At 39.8% G+C, this 23,269-nt stretch overlaps 1 protein-coding gene across 1 annotated transcript; it reads right to left on the bottom strand.

Moving 5' to 3' along the window:
- Window positions 1-4,641: 4,641 nt before the first annotated feature.
- LOC139949998 (membrane-spanning 4-domains subfamily A member 4A-like) lies at window positions 4,642-23,262 on the bottom strand. The gene is made up of 8 exons (XM_071948615.1): window positions 22,911-23,262; window positions 20,854-21,049; window positions 13,666-13,725; window positions 11,986-12,156; window positions 10,324-10,455; window positions 9,074-9,143; window positions 6,624-6,900; window positions 4,642-5,008 (listed from the first exon to the last, which is right to left on the bottom strand). Exons 2-7 carry the CDS (start codon window positions 21,040-21,042, stop codon window positions 6,791-6,793), a joined length of 732 nt encoding a protein of 243 aa, XP_071804716.1. The 5' UTR covers window positions 21,043-21,049; window positions 22,911-23,262; the 3' UTR covers window positions 4,642-5,008; window positions 6,624-6,790.
- Window positions 23,263-23,269: the final 7 nt, after the last annotated feature.

Here is a 23,269-nt window from a genome sequence, read left to right as displayed (position 1 = left end):
GAACAAGTTTGAACCGTCCCGTCGTCAAAGTTTGGAAAATACTTTTGTTTAAAGTTTTTAAACACCTACCTGAGCGGAATGTTTTTAAAGGAAATGGTATTTTAACTTGTTTATAATGCAGTTGTTAACCATTTTAATATAACACGGATGTGTGTACACTTCTGATGTTTTCGTAGTTGATTAAAAAATCCGGCTCCTAACTAAAGGTTTTGAAAAACTAACAACACTTCTGCCGTCATTTGTGGGAGTTTGCTTTCTTATACCTCCACGCTGCAACAAACCAGCTATACAAATTGGAGCTCCCAACTATGACGTTTTTAGAGTGATTACGTAACGGAGTTTTTCGCAAATCTCTCAGAAAAGCGCTGGATAAGGGTTCGAAATGATTTTTTTTCTTCACAATTATAAAAATCTATTAATAATCATATGACTCGATTTCCTTTATTCATTGAAAATGAAATTAAGCAAAGTTCACGACCTGACATTTTCGTTCAAGCAGGTCTTTAAGATGTGAATATTGCCAGCTCTGCATAAAACTTCAGGTAGGGTGTGTGCCTATTATTGGAGTTCAATTTGACAGCTACATGTATACACGCGCGAAAGTCACAAGGTCAAACTACACGCTATAAACATTTCAGTTGAAAACATGGATGGGGAAAAGCACTATATAGAGACTAATAAAGTTGCACAAAAATAATACCAAAGTGGGTCATGTTTTATACGAACATGGGGGTAATTTTTAAACTCTGATCCTGTGTTCGTGCGAGTAACAATCCCCAATAGAAGTATTCCGACTGAAATACTGTCAATAAAGAGAAAGCATTAGAAAACCTCAACATCACAGTTGCCTGTAACTGTATAGTTTCGGTATAAGGAAAAGCATTTAAAAGCCCTATGAAAGGGAATGCATTCTTTTGTAAACCAGTCCTTTAACTAATAGCAACATAACAACTTGATAAGAATTACAGCAGCTTTCGATAGAATAAAGCATTTTGAGAATCATCTCACTTCGAAATGGCCACGAAAAAAGATATCAATGCAGTTCCTCAGGGCGTTTGGTAATAAATAATAAAAAGTGCATTTTTGTGCAATGGGCGTGACTTACAGTGAACTTACGTATATATAACACGTTACAATTCGTTTGAACGTGACAATGTAAGAAAATATGTTAATATGTGCAGTTTTGTTTTAGAGTACAGTTTAATATTAATTACAGTTTTATTAATGCACGAGTTTGTCAACAAGAGTTTACACATGAACAAAAGGAGCATTCACATTTGCGTTCATATTTGAATTGGTTTGTTCACCTCTTTATTTTCACCTCTTTATTTTTCAAGGATAAAGCTGCACTTGAGTTAGGCACTGAACACATTTGGTAATTACTTAAAATGTACAGTAAGCCTAAAACTTACTTGGTAACGAGCAATGGGGAGCTGTTGACAGTATAAAACAGTGTGAGAAACGGCTCTCTCTAAAGTAACGTCGTTTTATAAAAAAAAGAGGTAGTTTCTCAACAAAATATTTGAATCTAAGAATGACTTCAGGCCTGAGTAATTTCTTAGAAATTTGAAAGCACACATTCACATTTGTGCAACAAGGGTGTCTCTTCTTTTGTTATTCTCTTAAATGACCAATTGAGCCCAAATTTTCACAGATTTTCAGTTTTATGCATTACATCAAGTGAAAATACTGGTCCTTGACAATACCGAAGGTGTCTATAGTGCCTTTAAGGTTTTCCTCAATCCTTTCTAAAACTGACATTTTTCTGCATCATCTTATCATCACAGATACCGGTACTAGTGCTAACCTATTTTAGTACCTTAATTTTAGTACCAGAAATAAAATAGTTAAAATAAACAAATTGAGATTAAAGTTAGAGTGATATTTCAGTTACCAAAGAATTTGAAACAACAATTCATAGAAATACTGCCTATTTAATTATAAAAGCCTTATAGTAATTAATTGTTTGAATACTATATTTTTTCTTCAGCTGCGCAACACATCTGGAACTCTCTACCACTTAATCTTAGATCATGTCTTTGTACCTCAAATTTCAAATATCGTCTCAAAACTATTGTACCTTAATTTTAGTACCAGAAACATAAAATACAAATATTTACAAACTCAGATTAAAAATAAAGTGATATTTCAGTTAAAACCAGAGAATTTGAAAAACAAAATCTTAAATTTCTTGTTTCACGGCCATTATAACTATAAGCCTTTAAAGGATAAATTGTATGAATATTATTTTACGATACTACAAAATAACATATAATTACAAAATATCCATTACATAAGTTTGACTGAAGACTCAATGATATAAAAAATAAAATCTATCTGAATATAATATACATATCTAAAACCCTGCTTAAACGCAAGCGCTTATAAAGGGAATGTTTAAAACAACAATATGCTAATTCACAATATAAAAACTTTTTGAGGAGTCGCCTATGATAGGACATTATTATTTCAGATAAATCAGTTAAAGGCACTGGACACGTTTGGTAACTACTCAAAATATATAATTATTAGCATTAAAGGCCGTGGACACTATTGGTAATTGTCAAAGACCAGTCTTCACAGTTGGTGTATCTCAACATATGCATAAAAAGACAAACCTGTGAAACTTTTAGCTCAATCGGTCATCGAACTTGCGAGATAATAATGAAAGAAATAAACACCCTTGTCACACAAAGTTGTGTGCGTTTATTAGATGGTTGATTTCGAGACCTCAAGTTCTAAATCTGAGGTCTCGAAATCATATTCGTGGAAAATTACTTCCTTCTCGAAAAATATGGCACTTCAGAGGAAGCCGTTTCTCACAATGTTTTATACCATCAACCTCTCCCCATTACTCGTCACCAAGAAAGGCTGTATGCTAATAATTATTTTGAGTAATTACCAATAGTGTCCACTGCCTTTAAACTTATTAGGAAACGGACAATGGAGAGTTGATAGGCCTAGAAAACAAACATTGTGAGAAACGACTCCCTCTGGTGAATAACAAATTTTTGAGAAAGAGGTAATTTCTCACCCCAAAAAATATTTGAGTCTGAGAAAGAATGCATGCCTGAAGCCATTCCCAGGCATTTTCTTTCATTATTTTCTAGCATTTTCGATGACGAGTTGAGCCGAATTTTCACAGGTTTTTCATTTTATACATAATTGTTGGTATAAGCCAAGTGTTTTTCTGCTAAATCTACATCATATCAAACGGCGTCGTTTTAAAAAAGTTTCATAATATCAACAGCTCTCCACGCTCTCTGCCAAGTTGTTTTATGGTCATATTATAGACTTCTGAAGTAATTACCAAATAATATAAGGCAATGGACATAATTGGTATTTGCTAAAAATAATTGTTAGCATAAAAACTCACTTGGAAACGAACAATGGGGGGGGGCTGTTGATGTATAAAACATTGTAAGAAACGGCTCCCTCTGAAGTACATGTAATGTAGTTTTCGAGAAAGAATTATTTTCTCACCAGAACATTTGAATTGAATTAGAGACCTCAGCTGAGGTCTAGAATTTCAAGCCATCTGAAAGCACACACTTTGTGAGTGTTTTTTCTTCAGTTATTCTCTCGCAAGTTCGACGACCAATTGAGTCAAAATTTTCACAGGTTGTTATTTTTGTATGCATACATTGAGATAAACCAAGTGAGTTGACTGGTCTTTGACAACTACCAAATGTGTCATGTGCCTGTTAAGTGTAGTAAAGACTGGAATTAGCTCAGGGCCCAAGGGCAGCAGTTACCCTGGTGCCCTAAGATTTTGCTGTAGTGCCCAGTGCAAAGTTCAATAACTTTCAAGAACTACGAACTCAAGGCGTGTAAGTATCAATTCTGTTGAGTATCAAAGTATACTACAATGTCTGAACCCTTTAAACAATTTAGGATAAATCTTCACTTAAAGGCATTGGACACTAATGGTAATTACTCAAAATAATTGTTAGCATAAAAACTTAATTGGTAATGGAGAGCTGTTAATAGTCTAAAACATTGTGAGAAATGGCTCCTGTTGAAGTAACGTAACTTTTGAGAAAGAGGTATTTTCAGCTGGAGTCTTTTATTATGCGTCTGAAAGCACACAAAGTAATGCAACAAGTGTGTGTTTTTTTCATTGTTCTCATGCAAGTTTTATGACCAATTGAGCCGACTTGTTCACAGGTCTGTTATTTTATGCATATGTTGGGATATACCAAGTGACAATACTGGTCTTTGACAATTACCAGACGTGTCCAGTGCCTTATAAGCTTTAGTGCATGTGCGAATAAAAACAGTTTACATGTTAAAGGATTCAGGTACTTTTTCAAAATGTCCGCAGATTTACATTAAACTTACAGGGTTTGAAAATAATGATAGTGGAAAGCTTCCCTTCAAATATTACTAACTAAGGTTGTGTAGTTTTTGAGAAATCAGTAAAACAAGTCACAAAATAATTGTGGTCTCATAAGACCAAAATTATTTAAGCATGTATAAAAAAACCTAACCAGTTATGATGTTATACCAAAACCTTGCATAACTGGTTAATACAGTTTTACATGTTAACTGAGACGAAAATTATTACTTTTACTCATTTCTCAAAAACTACAGCACCTCAGTAAATAAAATTTCATGGGAAGCTTTCTACTATCATGATCTTCAAACTGTGTAAGTTTAATGTAAATCTGTGGACATCATGTTTTTTTGTTAGGAAAAAAAAATACATATACCCTTTAAAGTGAAAGTGCTTTCTCATTCTGGACCGATAATATTTGGAGCTTCAAGCTCTGTGGTCTTGCGGTAACTTATCCCCAAATTCCAGCTCGGACTTAGATCAACACAGATAAGCTGTTTGGAGTACTGATAAGAAAGTTGCTTGGAGTACTATCAATCACCACAAGTAGATGCAGCATATAGATGATCTGGATCCAGACAAGGCAGTAGTCTCCCTAGCCCCTTGATTGGAAAGATCTCATTTTGTCCACGATCCTCATAGCAGATGAATCCTAGGTGCTAGATCAAGGCGCTGTGAAGATGGAACATTGAGTAAGAATAATAACCCTTCTGTTTTGAGTAACTTCTTGAGTATAGCAGCTGAGTAGAGCGGAGAAGATCAGTCTGAAGGCGTGTCATGGCCGAGTGGTTAAGAGCACCGGATTCAAGCTCTGGTGTTTGATCAGCAGAGTGTGGGTTCGAATCTCGGTCGTGACACTTGCTATGCAAAATTGGGGAGGTAGTGCTTTCTGCTCTACCGGCCACACTACGGACTGATGATACCCAAGCCTACATTCGTATGGACAGTAAAGGGGTTACCCTGTTTCAGCCCTAGGAGTAGGTGGCAACGGCCCCTGGACAAAAATAATTTTAGCCCAGGCCTTGTGTGTCTGGCGACTTGCATATATTTGTTTTTTTAAAAGGGGCCATGCAGACAATTATTAAGCAGTCAATTCTAACGCCTTCACTGGCTTACTATCCCTCAAAGAATCATCTTCAAGCTGATGCTCATTGTCCACAAAGCACTTAAAGCCAAGGCGCCCCACTATACCTCAGAACTACTTCAAGTTTACACTCCGTCAAGCAATCTTCGATCAAGTTCCATGCTTCTCCTCATTGAACCCAAGTCTCAACACTCCTGGGGGTAATGGATCTTTTTTTCTTCTTCTGTTTTGTTTTTGGGTTTACTGCGCCCAGTATTATTATTCTTATTAAGAAGCTCAATGAAATTGAGCCCAGAGCTTGTTTCCAGTGCTCACAATTGCCCATACATTACAAGCCACATGCCGACATAAGATTCTTTCATGCATAGCGCACAAATCCTAGCTGCAAGATCAAGGCACTGTGAAGATGAGTTCTGTTTTAAGAAATTTCTAAAATGTAGCAGCTGAGGTAGAAGAACGGATGTTGCAGGGAAGATCGTTCCAAAGGCGGGTGCCAATATAATCGATGACGAGGGCCAATATAATCGATGATGAGCGCCAATATAACAAAAGACATGGGGCCAAAACACCCAAAGGCTTCAATACAGCCCACGGTTGACTGAAATGGTTTATTTAAATACATTTGATGAAAACAGCTTGATAGCTGATAAAGCAAACAGCGAACAACAGGCTGGCAAGAACATATTATGAAAGGGGGCGCTGGTTTTTTTTTAAAGACATTGACGAGCCCAAAGGGTCCAGTCAATAATAATTTAAATCATAAGACCGAAGGAGTACAGTTTTGTCAACGCTCTCGTCTTGACAGACTCCTTGCACAGACTCGGTACGTATGCGTATTTATTGTCTTAAGGATTCCGAGCGCAGGCAACTGTGATAGTACATGAAGCAGGTGGTTCATGGCCTAGCATTTAAGAGCACCGGACTCGTGCTCTGGTGTTTATGAGCAGTAGAGTGTAGGTTCGAGTCCCAGTCGTGATAATTGTCTCCTTAAATGAGACACTTAACCATGATGGTTTGCCCTTCAGATGGCACGTAAAACCACCTGAAGCTCGTTGCCAAAGAATGATGTTACCGAGAGGGTGCACATACCACCCATAGTTTGCTACGTTTTTTATTGCAGGTTTTGGCAGGGGCAGAAAGTTGGTGCGGTAGACAAAAAGTTTGAGGTGAGGTGCAAACTTGTGAATAATCTTCTGGACTTACTTGGTAAGAGGCTCAGACTGAGAACGATCTTCTTCCTGATCTCGTGGGAGTTCCTGCAGATGAAATTTCTCTTGGGTTTGAGGTAGAAATTGCCCCTGGGGAGGAGGTGGACACTGTGCCTGGGGAGGAGGTTGAAACTGTTCCTGCAGGAGAGGTTGAAACTGCCCCTAGGGCAGAGATTGGAACTGTGGCTGGGGAAGAGGTTGGAACTGGCCCTGGGGTTGGTAAGCTGGTGCTGCAGGCTGCAGAACGTACTGGTTCGGATAGGCCACAGTAGCTGCAATGGAAACAATGGTTCAAAATAGTACTTAGTTGAAAATAAATTATAATCTCATATGTCTCCATGACACCAAGTCGTGTCGTGACTGAGCGTTCAAGTGTACTGGGCCCAATGTCACAAAGCCTGTAAGCATAACAAACTTGCTAAGCACAGAAAAGTGCCTGGTGTTGCCAGCAGCGGAGTGTGGGTTCAGTTCAGTACCCGGTTGTGACACTTTTGCCCTCAAATACCACTCTAGTAATTTGTCTTTGCTTTTTCTCCAGTAGAAATTTCCCATTTCCTCATAGGGTGCCCTAGTACAAATAAGAAATCACCTTGTGGTGCCTTTGCCCTTTCAAAAACGAAGCATTGGGCTTGGAAAGGCATTGAGCCCTAGGATTGATTTCACAAAGCACAACTGAAACTCATCTTAAAGGTTTTGAAGAAAAAAAACACAAAACGCCCACAGATTTACATTTAACTTACACAATTTAAAAATAATGATGGTAGAAAGCTTCCCTTAAAATGTTTCTAACTGATGACTGTTGTTTTTCAAAAACGAGTAAAACATGTCACAAAAAATGTTGTTCATCTCAGTGAGACAAAATTTGTTTTTAGCATGTACAAAAGATTTACGTGACTCTCCTCAAAACATTGCTCTTGGAATTTTTTTTCCCTTCAAAAACTTGACAACTAACGAAGCTGAAATTTCATTCACAGTGAGTATAGATTCATGTCATGGCCAAAAACTTGATCTACAAAGGGTAACAAAACACTTTCAGATGAGTTGCTAACGTTGCCATAGTGATACGTATAAACTAGTGTCATCACACTCAGCTTAACACTCTTTGTGAAATCAGCCCCTGGCATCATATGAAAACGTTTCAGCTGTTTTGGCCACTCCACTGTGCAAAAAACATGGGGCGCGCGAACTGACATTGGGTACGTCAGTCCTTGTGTGTGCTGGGCACGAGCGCATGCACACACAGCCGCGCTAGTGTCGTGGTCGAGTGGATAAGAGCACCGAACTCAAGCTCTGATGCTTCTGTTCAGCAGAGTGTGGGTTCGAATCCAGGTCGTGACACTTGTGTCCCTGAGCAAGACACTTAACTATAATTGCTTCTCTCCACCCAGGGGTAAATGGGTACCTGTGAGGGCAGAGATGGTTCTTGTGATTGGTTTAGCCGAGTAGCGCATAGATTGCGCACAGGCTGTATACTCCCCAGGGAGCTGAAATAGTTTTAGGAAAGATTTAAGGCCCAGTGACCAGGGGTAATAATGTCAGAAGCACTTTGAGACACCGTCTCGGGCATGTAAAGCGCTATATAAAAACGGTCTATTATTATTATTATTATTATTATTATTATTATTATTATTATTATTATTAGTAGTATTTATTAAAGCAGTCTCATTAAAAGTCAGGAACTGAGTCTTATCCAATCAGCAAACACTTAATTTACAACACTTGTAAATATATTGACTTTGTCATGTTTGTGAGCAAATACCACTTGGACTGCTAAAATCTACCAATGGACGGCGCTGTTTCCCTTTTCTGGAAAAAGCAAGCAACAAATTAGGTGGCATCTGATCTGTTTTTAAATCAACCCAGTCCGGTCTAAAGTCACAACTAAATTGTTGTGTATCTGATTTGAGGCATTGCATGGTGAGGTATCAATATATATTTGGTGAGCAGTAACACCATGTGTGTATCTACTTGCCAGGTAGAGTTTGTTCTTAGAGAACTGTCTTGCTTTATTCTACTACCGCGGAATAGATTGTTCGGGTGTTCGGGAGACTTCACAGTTCTGAAAATCACTGTCCTGCTTTTTAACTACTACCCAGGCGGATAGTATAGAAATAGGCTGGGACAACTACTTTAGCTTGTAGGATCGTAATTAACTGTACTACCGCGGAGTCAGTTCTTGGTCCAACCCAAGAACTGACTCCGGAGTACATGTAGTACAGTTAATTATGATCCTATAAGCTAAATTGTTGTAAATTGCCATACAAATGGAAAATAGTTGTTTCCCTAATTAAATGTGTTTGAACTGTGAAGAACTATTACAAAGAATAAAGTACATTCGGTTTTGATGCTGCAAAATGGGGGAAAAGTATATGGAGCATGTTTGCAAACTTTGCGCGTGTTTTTGGCCGCAACGTTTCCATATAGGTTAATAGACTAGACACTTACCGGTGGGGAAATACACGCCCTGTGGTGGAGCACCAATGATCATCTGTTGCGGGCAGGCTCGATAGGTCACCTGTTTCAAGGAAAGATAACAAATACTTCTTAAAGGCAGTGGACACTATTGGTAGTTACTCAAAAATAATTATTAGCATAAAACCTTACTTGGTAACGAGTAACGGGGAGACGTTGATAGTATAAAACATTGTGAGAAACGGCTCCCTCTGAAGTGACATAGTTGTCGAGAAAGAAGTAATTTTCAACGAATTTGATTTCGAGACCTCAGATTTAGAATTTGAACTCCGACGACCAACTGAGCTCAATTTTTCACAGGTTTGTTATTTAATGCATATGTTGAGATAAACCAAGTGAGTAGACTGGTCTTTGACAATTACCGAAGGTGTCCAGTGTCTTTAAACGCCATATTCACGCCATAAGCCAATTCCCCAGACAGTTTCTCTACTCCTATTGGTGGAGAGCGTGTCACGTGGGTGTGCATAAACCTTTTGGTAATGCACACTGGAGCTCTGTTTATGCACACTGAGCTGGCTTCCGCGTGTCAGGCGCGCAAGATTATCACACGCAACGCAATTCGTAGCTATCAGTGCGTAATTTAAGCGAGCGCGCATACACACAACCCACGCCCATCGAACAGATTCTTCACAAAGTTTTGGAAAACAATATTTCAAACCTCCAATTTTCAATTGTTAAAGTGTCTATTACTGTATTTTTTAACATTTTTTAACAAAAGGGCATTTATGGATGGGAATAAAAAAGTAGTGACTCATTCTTAAACGTCCGTTTAAAACCTTGCAAGATCGTTGCCGTGCAATAAAGGCCAACGCCTTCGGCTCGGCCCTTTATCACACTTATCACCGACCCTGCCGGCTTTAAACGTACGTTGAAGAACTCGTCGCTACCCTTTTATTCCCTTATTTGTATCACAATAGGACAAAGGTGTGGAATTTCATATTCAGTTTTTGAAGATAAAGGCTCACAGCAGAGTTTACATTTAATTGTTTCAGTGTTTGGACAAAATATTTGAAAGTTTTCAGTTTAAAAATTAAATTAAATTTAATAAATGAAAAAAATGTATTAACAAATAAATAAAAAAAGGACTTCTAAACCCAAAAGAAGTAATGGTGTAAAACAACATAGTTTCATTCTTGCGTTTGGGTTCCGTACATGTAGGTTCATAAAGTATATTAGAATTGGGAAATATGAAATGTGAAATAATAAGAGAGTGAAATACATACCAAGGTATGAGGGCTACTGTTGTTGCTGCTGAAGTAAAGACTACAACAAGTAAAACTGGCCGCAACGACAGAGATGACAAACTCTGCAATGCTGATCACGATGACACACATATCAACACCAACACGTACATTCTGAAGTGACAACATCATCATTATTAAACAGATACCTGAGCGGAATGTTTTTAACGGAAATGGTATTTAAACTTATAATGATAATAATAATAATGTGGGGGCTAATCATCCTTACTCGCAGCTAAGAGCTGAATTGCGAAGGACGCGGCTACAACGTGTTCCAGAACCAGGTTGCAAGGGCGCCTTTAGCTGCCAGCCACATCAACCCATTATGACCACAGCCAAGACTGAAAGTGTTTGATTTTTCTCAGAGGGAGGAAAACCGGATAGTCTGGAAAACCCTCGTGGCACAGCAGAGAAGCATCGCACAACTCAACTCACATACGGCCCTGGCCGGTAATCGAATCGTGGTCACCTTGGTGCTTTCCGACAAGCCATGACGTGCCACCCACAAACATTTGTTGACCATTTTAATGTTATTTTGATACGTGTACACTTTAATTTAGTCGTAATTATCGATCCAAAAATCAGGCCCAACCCAAGGTTTTGAAAAACTAAAAACACTTCTGCCGTCAAAGGACAATGCCGCTGACGTCAATTGTGGGAGTTATCTTTGTTATACCTCCACGCTGCAACAAAGCGGCTATCAACTTGGAGCTCCCAACTATGACACAACATGAGTGGTTATGTAACAGAGCTTTTGCGAATCTTTCAAAAAAGCTCTGGATAAGGGTATTCAAAATGATTGTTTTTTTACACAATTAAAATCTATTTATAGTGATATGACTCAATTTCCTTATTGATTGAACACAGTTTAAAGGAATGTTACAGAATTGGTAAGAAACAAAATGTTTGAAGATCACAGATTTACAAAAAACTTACACGGTCTATTGATGGTGATAGTAGAAAACATCCCTTGAAATATTTCCGTCTGAAATGTCATAATTGATAAGAAATAAATAATCTATCTTCGCGCTGGGAGTTTATCGCTCAGTGAGCGTTTTATTCATTTTTATTTTGGCATCGATGCAATGCAAAATTTGTAGTCAGTTTTTCACTATTCTCTCGTGGCCCAGATGGCAGATCGATCTCAAACTTCTACAGGTTTGTCAATTTATGTATATGGTGGATTACATAAAGTGCTTACATTATTATGTAATGCTCCTTTAAAGGCAGTGGACACTATTGGTAATTGTCAAAGACTAGCCTTCAACTTTGGTGTATCTCAACATGTGCATAAAATAACAAACATGTGAAAATTTGAGCTCAATCGGTCATCGAAGTTGCGAGATAATAATGAAAGAAAAATAACCCTTGTCACACGAAGTTGTGTGCGTTTAGATGGTTGATTTCGAGACCTCAAGTTCTAAACTTGAGGTCTCGAAATCAAACTCATGGAAAATTACTTCTTTCTCGAAAACTATGGCACTTCAGAGGGAGCCGTTTCTCACAATGTTTTATACCATCAACCTCTCCCCATTACTCGTCACCAAGAAAGGTTTTATGCCAATAATTATTTTGAGTAATTACCAATAGTGTCCACTGCCTTTAAATGAAATTCAGCAAAGTTCACGCAGGTCTTTAACTTACATAGGACCTAGTACAGGGAGTAGAGCTCATAGCCGCAAGGCCATGCCAGACATGTGACGGACGAAATTCCCGACATGAGTTCATGTCGGCGCGTATCATCCTACCGCTCAAACCAATAATGACACAGGCAGCCATGCTGCTTATAATTGACATCACCATGTACCCAATCACCTGGAAATAAACACAGTTTTAAATTTTAGTGACGTTTTGAAGCTTCAATGCATGGTGTGGATGCAAGAAGAAATAACTATAATAGATGGATTACATTAAGCGTCATCAACCGCCTTTTTTGATGATAAACTATGCAAAAGTGCATACGTGTACGCGCTGCGCACAGCTCTTTTATAGCCAATGATAGCCTTGTACGCGTGCACATTTCATCAAATATGGCGGTCGATGACGCTTAGTGCAATCCATCTATACTAAAAGCAGAGATGTGGTAGGCATGGTAGGCTGTTGATACAAACCTTAAAAAAATTAGCGATGACTGCTTAAATTAAAGGAACACATTGCCTTGGATCGGTCGAGTTGGTCTTTGAAAACGTGTTTCTCTAAAGATTTATCGTTTTAAAACTGCAAGCATGAAAGCTTGCGAGCGCAATGTTTGCTTAAACTATACATTTACCTTTCCTTTTGAAACTGTGAGCATGAAAAGCTTGCGATTAAACCTATCTCGAGTTAGGACGAGTAACCCATCGTAACTTAGGATGGGTTCAATGCGTCCTACATCTTCTGATACGGAAATTAACTCAACCATTGTTGTCAACCTAAGTCATCCCCAGTTAGGAAGAGTTTGGTGAAATCGAATGTTGGAAGCGCTTTGAGACACCCTTCGGGTGTATAAAGCACTTTATATAACACCCAAGCAGATTGGAGGCTTGTCTGTCACGTGATAGCAAATAAAAGTACTATTGCACGCTGGGTCACTCACCGGCGCATTTTTCGTTCCATCCGAAGAGTACTATTGCACGCTGAGTAAAAACATCACTGCGGGCGTGTGCCTTTGGCAACGCAGCAGCGTTACTGCAAGGCACCTACATGTAGTCTACATTCGCTGTCTGCGTGTCTCAAAATAGCTGCAGGCCTACAGAACGCACATTGTCACTGTTGAATCAAACCGGCCGACCAAAATATAAATTCACAATTGAAAATTGTAGGCCTTGAAAATTGTACACTTTGTTTGTTTTCAAGTTGTATCCTCCAATCAAAATGACAAAGATCTACTTGGATGTTAAATAAAACAAAAAATGAATGTTTTTCATTCGTGCAATAGTGCAAATATTTTCATTCGTTGAAAGCTGGAATGTTCCATTCAACTCGGCTTGTCTGCCCCGTTGAATAGATTATCTTTTAACTCATGAACATATTCGCACCATTGCACTCATAAACATTCATTATTTGTATTTATTATCTTCAAGTACGCGCTAATCCTCCAATCAGATTTGCAGAATGGAGTAGTGATAAAAACTATTATTGCAAGGCTAATATCACTACCTACTGCATCTTGTGTGTTTTATGTCACTAAGTTTGCTTGAAGATAAGTACGTTATCACACACGCGCTCGCGACAATTCGAAAATATAGCGCGTCTGCATCCACTCGCGCTTGTGTGGTAACTTATTATATAAAGATTGACTATTATTATTACTATTATTATTACGTGTAGTGGATATATACTCACCAATCCTGACCTTTTTTTCCGTCCAGCTTCTAAACCCAATATTCCAGCCACCGCAAAGACCTATTGAAAGAATAAAAATAGAAAACCGCCATGAAAATGAAATTGTTGTTTTCACTCTTTTTTGTTTTGCATTAGAAGCTTGAAGTGAAGACATGTGCTGCAATAAATCGATAAAACCTAATCAGAAGTATTAGGTATGTGATAGGCAGTTGAAAAAAAACCCAGAACTTTGAGCGCAAAGCGTAAAAGCTTGCCGAATGAGGGCGGTATATATGGGGTTTGTAGTTTTTAAGTTACTATTTACAGAGTCCAAATTGAACATATTTTGTGGCGGTCGCTAGTGCCCGCCTTGTGCACCAAAGAGATAATGATAAACAATTGATATACCCAAGTGGTTTGTAAAAGTTGTTGTACTGTAGGACTACACACATGCACGATAATTGGTCCTTTGAAAAAAGTATGAACATTTTATCGAGTACTAGTCCTGACCTGTACAAATGAAGTAGGCTTTTTATAATAATAATAATAATAATAATAATAATAATAATTATGGCATCTTATATAGCGCACATGTCTGTCACTCAGTGACGCTCCTAGACTGTAACATACAGTATTTCCTGCAAGATGTGGGACTACGTTTGAATTATGAGACCTAATTCTGAAAGCACTTATATGGGTTTTACAAGGTGCTACGGCGCATTAAGCAGCCACAACCAGGAACACCGGACGAAGCAATGGTGAAGTGTCTTGCGGGCACAAGTGTCATGACTTAAAGACTTCTCAGGCAATCTAATCACATTTTTCTGATTTTTCCAAGGGCCGTAGAGTTGGAAAGCAGACTAGAGTAGGAAGGATATCATGCTTGACTGTACTTAGGGTGTCGCGGCCGAGCGGATAAGAGTAGTGCTGGGCGAATAGTGAAATTTTGTTATTCGGATACCGCTGGCCAACTATCCGAAATTAACCGGATATTCGAATAGTTTTTTTCGCCGCTAGAGGGCGCTATAAAAAAAAAAAATAAAAAAAAATAGACATAATTGCATTTGTGCACAAATGCAGAGCTGTTTCGTTAACAAAATTTTCAAATTGTCCCTCTCAATTTGAAATTCTCTTTGCATCAAAGCAGTTATGACAGTCCAGCCTATTTCAAAAAATAATTTGGATTATACCAAGTTCAGATAGCAATTTATGACTTAAAGGTGCAAAAATTAAAAAAATCATAAAAGATTATGTGATGACGTCATCATGACGTCGTTTCACAATTCACAAGAACTTGTCAATATCCAACAACCTACCAAGTTTCAACATAATCGCATAATTACTTCGGGAGTTATATTAGTTCAAAAAGTGCATCTTTAAGGCCGCGTCACGTGACCCCCAATGACGTCATTGATCTGAAACTTCACACATATGATGGCTGCCTGACAGTTAACGTGTGTGTAAAATTTGAAGTGATTACAAAAAACTTCACCACACACATCTTCAAAAAGTTCATTTTGACGAGTTTTCAACCTGCCGCTAGAGGGCGCTGTTGCATTTTGTGACGTCATTGGTATTTTTTTTGAACTTCCCACCCTTGCCAGGCACTAACATCGTTAAAAGCAACTTCATATCTTTTGCCAATTTTGAATTATGAACATAATTGTGGACGCGCCAGAACCGGCAGCCCCTCGTGATTTGGTCTCCGCAAATTTCCTCATTTCACCGAATTTGGCCTTCTGTCGATCTTCGAACTCTAACAGTAGTTGTGCTTCACACCTACGGTGAAACTGATAAACCTTTTGGATCCAGTATTGCTCAAGATCACTGTGTATTCTGCTTGCATTTTTCTGATCGTCATACAAACATGCAAGGACCGCCATGACACACCTTGTGCATGTATTGTGGAGCTGCAGTCTGCTTGCACTTGCAGCTATTTGTACTGAGCCAGTCATGTCAAACTCACTGCAGCACATACTGCACTATGACAGCAACAGCCTAAGGGATATCAGAGCCAACATGACTCCTCAACAGCTAACATTACCCAGAGACGTGTTTGCTTCTATCAAGAGCCATGGAATCGGTAAGTGGCGTCGTGTTCACAGGGGTTGTCGGGCTGGTAAGCAAAAAGTCAGAGGATATTCTACAATTGGTATTCATAATCAGCGTCACAGTTGTAATGCACTTATGACAAAACTTGGTTTGCTGAATTGCCAGTCGGCATGTAATAAAGCTAGCTTGATCAAGGACCACATTATAGACCACGACATTGATATATTGGCTCTCACAGAAACCTGGTTTAAATCCGAGAATGACCAAAACAGTGCAAACTTATCCCCCAAGAGTTACAACCTTGTCCACGCCCACAGAAAAGGCAGGAGAGGAGGTGGTGTTGCCCTGCTGTGTAAATCGGGACTCACCGCGTCTGTTTCTAAGCAACCACCTGACAACCAGACGCTATCCCCTTCTTCCTTTGAACACATCACAGTTGACATTATCCACAACAATCACCACTTAAGTGTCACTGTTCTTTACAAACCTCCACCTTCACAGCGACGTCGAGTCCCATTCAGTCGGTTCATAGAAGAATTCACTGAGCTACTGAATCAGCAGGTGCTCTTCAACGGAACTCCCATTATTCTGGGTGATTTTAACATTCACTGGGACAACAATACATCCGAAACTAATCACTTCCGAGACCTTCTTCAGCAGTATGGTATGCAGCAATTGGTGAATTTCAAAACACACACATCTGGCCATACCATTGATCTCGTGATTGTTCGCCAATCAGACAACCTCTTCAAGTCAATTCTTCCATCTGAGTTTGTGTCTGACCACTGTGCGGTCCACTGCCTCCTGGATCTCCACAAACCGCAGCACACTAAAAGACTGGTATCCTACCGCAAAATCAAATCCATTAACTTGGAAAGCTTTAGGAATGACGTCATCGCCTCTTCCATTTGTACTGATCCCGCCACTACACTTGATGACCTCACTGATCAGTATAATTCCGTCCTTGCCCAACTTGTCAACTCCCATGCCCCAATAAAGACTTGTCAGATCGTCGAACGGCCCGCAGTCCCGTGGTACAACAAAGATATCGCTATCGCCAAGCAACGGCGCCGCCAACTGGAAAGAAAGTGGCGGAAAACCAACCTCAAGATTGACCATGATATGTTCAAGTCACAGCGGGATAAGGTCAAACATATTTTTACTGCTGCTAAGTCAAAATACTATCATGGACAAATCCGCGACTGTCAGGGTAACCAGAAATCCCTATTTCAGATAACAAACCGCCTCATGAACAGGAAACCAACACCCAAGCTACCTGTTCATTCATCCCTCAAAGAACTCGTGACCAGGTTCTCCGGCTATTTTACCGACAAGATCCAGCAAATTAGAGACGGTCTACAGCCAGAGAGTTATGGACCCTCCATACCTGCATCTTCAGACAACCTTGAAAATCTGCAGCCCTGTCAGGATGTGCTCACTTCATTCACCCTGGCCTCGGAACTCGAGATTGCTAAACTCATTAGGGCCTCCCCCACAAAATCATGCTCGCTGGACCCACTACCTACATCTTTGGTCAAGGCAAGCTTGGAAACAATTGTGGGTCATATAACCAAGATCACGAACATGTCACTCAGCACTGGTAGTTTTCCGAGATGTTTTAAAACGGCTCTGGTTACCCCAGCCATCAAGAAACAAGCCCTGGACTCTAATGACTTGAACAATTATCGTCCTATATCCAACCTGTCTTTTGTGTCAAAGGTCGTCGAGAACGTAGTAGCAAGCAGGTTAAATGCACATGTAGATCGACATGAGTTGCACGAGAGCCAACAATCTGCTTACAAGCAATTTCATAGTGTCGAGACTGCCCTCTTAAAAGTCCACAACGACATCATGTGTGCAGTTGACAACAAAAAGGTTGTACTGCTAGTCTTGCTCGATCTCTCGTCGGCCTTTGACACAATTGACCACAAATTATTGCTTCACAGATTGTATAATTATTTTGGCATCCAAGGCTCTGCCCTATCCTGGTTTAAGTCTTATCTACATGATCGTTCTCAGATCATCAAAATACAAGACGAGGCTTCGGCTGTGGCCAAGGTTCCTTACGGAATACCTCAGGGCTCTGTCCTCGGCCCGGTGCTTTTCACACTTTACACTTCGCCTCTTGGTCAAATTGCTCGTAACCATGGTTTACAATATCACTTTTACGCAGACGACTCTCAATTATACACTACATTCTGCCCCACTGTCACAGGTGATGATTCCAAAGTGCTTGATGTACTCACTAACTGCCTCACTGATATCCAAACATGGATGTCAGTTAATTTTCTCAAATTCAATCCTCATAAGACTGAGTTTCTTGTCATATCTTCCCCTCACTTCCGACACAAGGTACAAATACAGGACATACAGGTTGGGGATGCTCATGTTCAACCAAGCTCAGATGCCCGCAACCTAGGCGTGCTTTTTGACCAAAGCATGGACCTCAAGAAGCACGTCTCTAATACCTGTCGGACCTCTTACATGTTCCTTAGGCGTATAGCTGCAATTCGACACTTACTCACTACTAGCGCAGCAGAACAGCTTATTCATGCTTTCATCACTAGTAGGCTTGACTTCTGCAATAGTCTCCTGGCCGGGCTTCCTAAAAACACACTTCATCGCCTACAATCTGTCCAAAATGCCGCAGCAAGATTACTGACCGGTACCAAAATATCTTCACACATTTCTCCTATTCTACACAATCTCCACTGGTTACCCATTCATTCCAGAATCCAATACAAGATCATCCTTCTGACATTCAAGGCTCTCCATGGACTATCCCCTACCTACGTACAGAACATGATTCGGCCCCGTAGTGCCAGGCCGGGTCTGAGGTCATCTGGCAGCATGCTCTATGTTCCTCTGACCCGTTTATCCAGCTATGGGGACAGGGCATTCAGTAACATTTCACCACGCCTCTGGAACTCTCTGCCTCAACATCTCAAGGACACACATGACATCTCTCAATTCCAACATTCTCTCAAAACCCATCTCTTCAGATTAGCCTTTGCAGATATTGAGTGAAGTTTTTTTTCTTGTTCTTTGACCAGCGCCTTTGAATGTTCCACAGATTTAGTGCGCTTTATAAATGCTGTATTATTATTATTAGAGGTCATGTGAGGTCACGCACACGAAACAAAATGAAGACCTAATTTATCCCTACCCAATCCCGCAATCAGAAACCTACGGTCTCTTGTGGCTGATTTGTTATAAATTTTCAAACATTTAAAACACAACACCTTTAAGATGACGTCACGTGACTTGTGATGATGTCATAATGACATCCTTGTTTTGCAATGATCATTGCCCCAATACCTTTCATCCCTGAAAGTTTCATTGCAATTGCTCTTTGGGAACCTTCCAAATCAGCACTTATATGAAATTTTTCTGAAGATGACAAATAAAAAAAAAAATAATAATAATAAAAAAAACTTTAACAAAAACAAGAGCTGTTTCGCTGCGCTGCGCTACGAAACAGCTAAAAAAAAAAATATATATTATTATTATTATTTTTTTTGTTTGCTAGAGGGCGCTGTTCATTTGTGAATGAGATCTTTTGGGCGGATTGATATTAGTTTTAGACAGTGTCACTCGGTTCATTCATAAAAATGACCGGATCTAATTTAAAGATGGCGATTTGCTTTTTCTTTTGATCGTGGATGGCTCTACGTGAAGGAAAACTTTTGTAACATTTGAACAAATTACGTCAGAAATGTCATTGTTTTAACTCTTCACGGAGGTGAGCATAGATTAATACTTAATTTATGCTGTTTTATGCTGTCTTAATAGAAGTTTCATTAGGATTCAGACAAAACATTCATGTCAGTTGTCGCCCGACGTCCGCGGATATTCGGATATTAAAGAATATCTGGTTACTTGGTTGTAATTACAGAACTATCCGGTTTATAAATAGCTATTCGCGCCCTATGCGGATATCCGGTTAAGAAAAAAAAGGCATTCGCGGTTACGGATAGGAAAACCTATTCGCCATTAACCGGATATTTGAATAATTCGCCCAGGCCTAGATAAGAGCACCGAACTCAAGCTCTGGTGCTTCTGTTCAGCAGAGTGTGGGTTCGAACCCCCACTGTGATACTTAAATTTGGGGGGCTAATCATCCTTACGCGGCTACAACGTGTTCGAGAAGCAGGCATGCAAGGGCGCATTTGGCTGCCAGCCACATCAACCCATTATGATCGAAAGTGTTTGATTTTTCCCGAGGAAGAAAAACCGGATGGTCTGGAAAACCCTCGTGGCACAGCAGAGAACCAACGCACAACTCAATTCGTATACGGCCCTGGCCGGGAATCAAACCGGGGTCACCTTGGTGAGTGGCGAGCGCTTTACGCACAAGCGCATTACGCACAAGCGCATTACGCACAAGCGCTTTACGCACAAGCGCCTTACGCACAAGCCCTTTACGCACAAGCACTTTACGCACAAGCGCTTTATGCACAAGCGCTTTACGCACAAGCGCTTTATGCACAAGCCAACCATGCCACCCATACTTGCGTCCCTGAGCAAGATACTGAACTATAAATGCTTCTCTCCACCCAGGGGTAAATGGGTAATAAGGGCACACACAGATGGTTCTTGTGATTGATTTAGCTTAGTAGCGCATACTAATGTTGCACAAGGCTGTATACTCCCCAGGGAGCCTAGATGGTTTAAAGGCAGTGGACACTATTGGTAATTACTCAAAACAATTATAAGCATAAAACCTTTCTTGGTGACAAGTAATGGGGAGAGGTTGGTGGTATAAAACATTGTGATAAACAGCTCCCTCTGAAGTGCCATAGTTTTGGAGAAAGAGGTAATTTTCCATGAATTTGATTTCGAGACCTCAAGTTTGCTCGAAATCAACCATTTAAACGCACACAACTTCGTGTGACAAGAGTTTTTTTTCTTTCATTATTATCTCGCAACTTTTATGACCGATTGAGCTCAAGTTTTCACAGGTTTGTTATTTTATGCATATGTTGAGATACACCAACTGTGAAGGCTAGTCTTTGACAATTACCAATAGTGTCCACTGCCTTTAAGGAATGAATGAAGGCCCAGTTACCAGGGGTAATAATGTTGACAATGCTTTGAGACGCCCTTCGAGTGTGAAAAGCGCTATATTTAAAAACTGGTTAATATTATTTTACTTACACAAACGCCACACCAAATTGGAGCTCCAATGTAGTACAGTCCAGCTCCAACAACAATGCTGACTATGCCAAACAGCACAGCTAAGATAGCCAGGATGACTTGCAGTAAGCCAGTGCTTCGTAGGCCCTTCCAGCACCAGCTTCCTCGCCTACTCATGGCACCGGGAGATGCATTGGATACGCGCTGCATTGTGTACCTGATTTATAGTAATAATAATACTGGTGTTGAAGTCTTACATAGGTATACTCAAGGCGCTGAGTATATACAAACTTTCAGAAAGATATGGTATTGAAGTGATGAATTCTGAGACCCAATTATGTAGCACCTAATAATGGTTTACAAGGTGCTTCAGCGCATAAAGCAGCCACAGCCAGGAACACCAGGGGGAACCCCTTCTTTTTTTGATAAGTGCACTGAGGTTCTTTTACATTCATTACACAACACATGGGACCAACAGCTTTACGTCCCATCCAAAGGACGAAGCAATTTTTAAGTGTCTTGCTTAAAGCCATTGGACCTTTTCGGTACAGAAAAAAAAAAGTTCACAGATTTACAAATAATTTACAGGGTTTACAGAAGGTAATGGTGAAAGACTTCTCTTGAAATATTAGTCCATGAAATGCTTTACTTTTTGAGAAAACGGTAAAACAATATAAATTCTCGTTAACGGATTTGTTATAAACACATGTCATGACACGGCGAAACGCGCGAAAACAGGAGTGGGTTTTCCCGTTATTTTCTCCCGACTCCGATGTCCGATTGAGCCTAAATTTCCACAGGATTGTTATTTTATATATAAGTTGTGATACACGAAGTGTGGGACTTGGACAATACTGTTTACCGAAAGTGTATAATGGCTTTAAGGACACAAGTGTCACAGCTGGGGATTCGAACACACACTCTGCTGATAAGAAACACCAGAGAGTAACAAACCTGTGAAAATTTGAGCTCGATTGGTCGTCGGAGTTGCGAGATAACTATGAAAGAAAAATACACCCTTGCCAAATTTGATTTTGAGACCTCAAATTCTAAATCTGAGGTCTCGAAATCAAATTCGTGGAAAATTACTTCTTTCTCGGAAACTACGTCACTTCAGAGGGAGCCATTTCTCACAATGATTTATACTATCAACTTCTCCCCATTACTCGTTACCAAGTGTGGTTTTATGCTGTGAATATATTTTTAGTAATTACCAATAGTGCCTTTAAGCAGAGGACACTATTGGTAATTACTCAAAATAATTATTATCATAAAACCTTTCTTGATTATGAGTAGTGGGGAGAGGTTGGTGAGAAACAGCTCCCTCTGAAGTTATGTAGTTTTTGAGAAAGGACATGAACAGAAGGAGTAATTTTCTGCGAATTTGATTTCGAGACCTCAGATTTGAAACTTTGGTATTTGTGACTGTTTCGCTCCTGGGATCTGGTAAGTTTTTGACCTTTTTTTCAAAATATTTTCTCAATGGTGTTTTAAATGTTATTCATTAGATATTGAGGATGAGGATTAAGGTCGTGTTCATAGAATTTGTGTCATGATTTCCGAAAGGGGTAAAAATTGAGCAAATCTGTTGACTAGCTGTCGTAATTGTACGTGTTTGACCATTTCGCCCTACACAGATTGGGTATGACTCGTAACCCTCCGGCTACGGCGTCGGCGGAAGGGTTATGTTATCGCAACTACAATAAAGTAACCCTGACCCTCCTCCTGTCGGCAGTGAGGGAATGTTATTGCAACTACTGGAAAGCCTACAACTTCGTGTGACACAAGTGGTTTTTTTTTCTTTCATTATCTCGCAATTTCGACGACCGACTGAGGTTAAACTTTCACAGGTTTGTTATTTTATGCATATGTTGAGATACACCAAGTGAGAAGACAGGTATTTGACAATTACCAAAAAAAGGCGCTGGGGAAGAGCGAACCCACAAAGTTACCATGGAGGAAGTGCCTGTCCTACTCCTGTCCATAGGTGGCGCTCTAATGAGACATTAATTTGTTCAGTATAAGTGCTATGGACAATTGTCATAAAAAAACGATACAAAACACAAGTACAAGCTTACCTTACAATGTATGATTAACACTTAACAGCCAGATAATCTAGTCGTTCAGTTCAGCTGCAGAGTGTTGTGTTGTGTCCAGTAACGAACAATAAATCAATCAATCAGCAATCACACACTAGCAAACGCCACCCTTCGCTCTCCTCACCGAGTCACTGCACAGTCGTTTTGGGGGCAAATAGTTCCGCTGACCATGCCGACTATCTTACTATTGAATACAAACAGAGCAGTTCTCGATTAAGCAAAGGTTCCTTGGGAGAGCAGCAGTTACTGGCCAAGTTAACCCATGGTTCGCCGTTCAGCTTTTCGCAAGGCTGCATCTGTACTGACCAAAGATCGTATTCTTTGATCTGTACCTTGCT

Source organism: Asterias amurensis, chromosome 17 (genome assembly GCF_032118995.1).
Source record: "Asterias amurensis chromosome 17, ASM3211899v1".
Taxonomy (NCBI): Eukaryota; Metazoa; Echinodermata; class Asteroidea; order Forcipulatida; family Asteriidae; genus Asterias; species Asterias amurensis.
The sequence above is the reverse complement of the archived record's forward strand: the minus strand, read 5'-3'. Positions and strand labels throughout refer to the sequence as shown.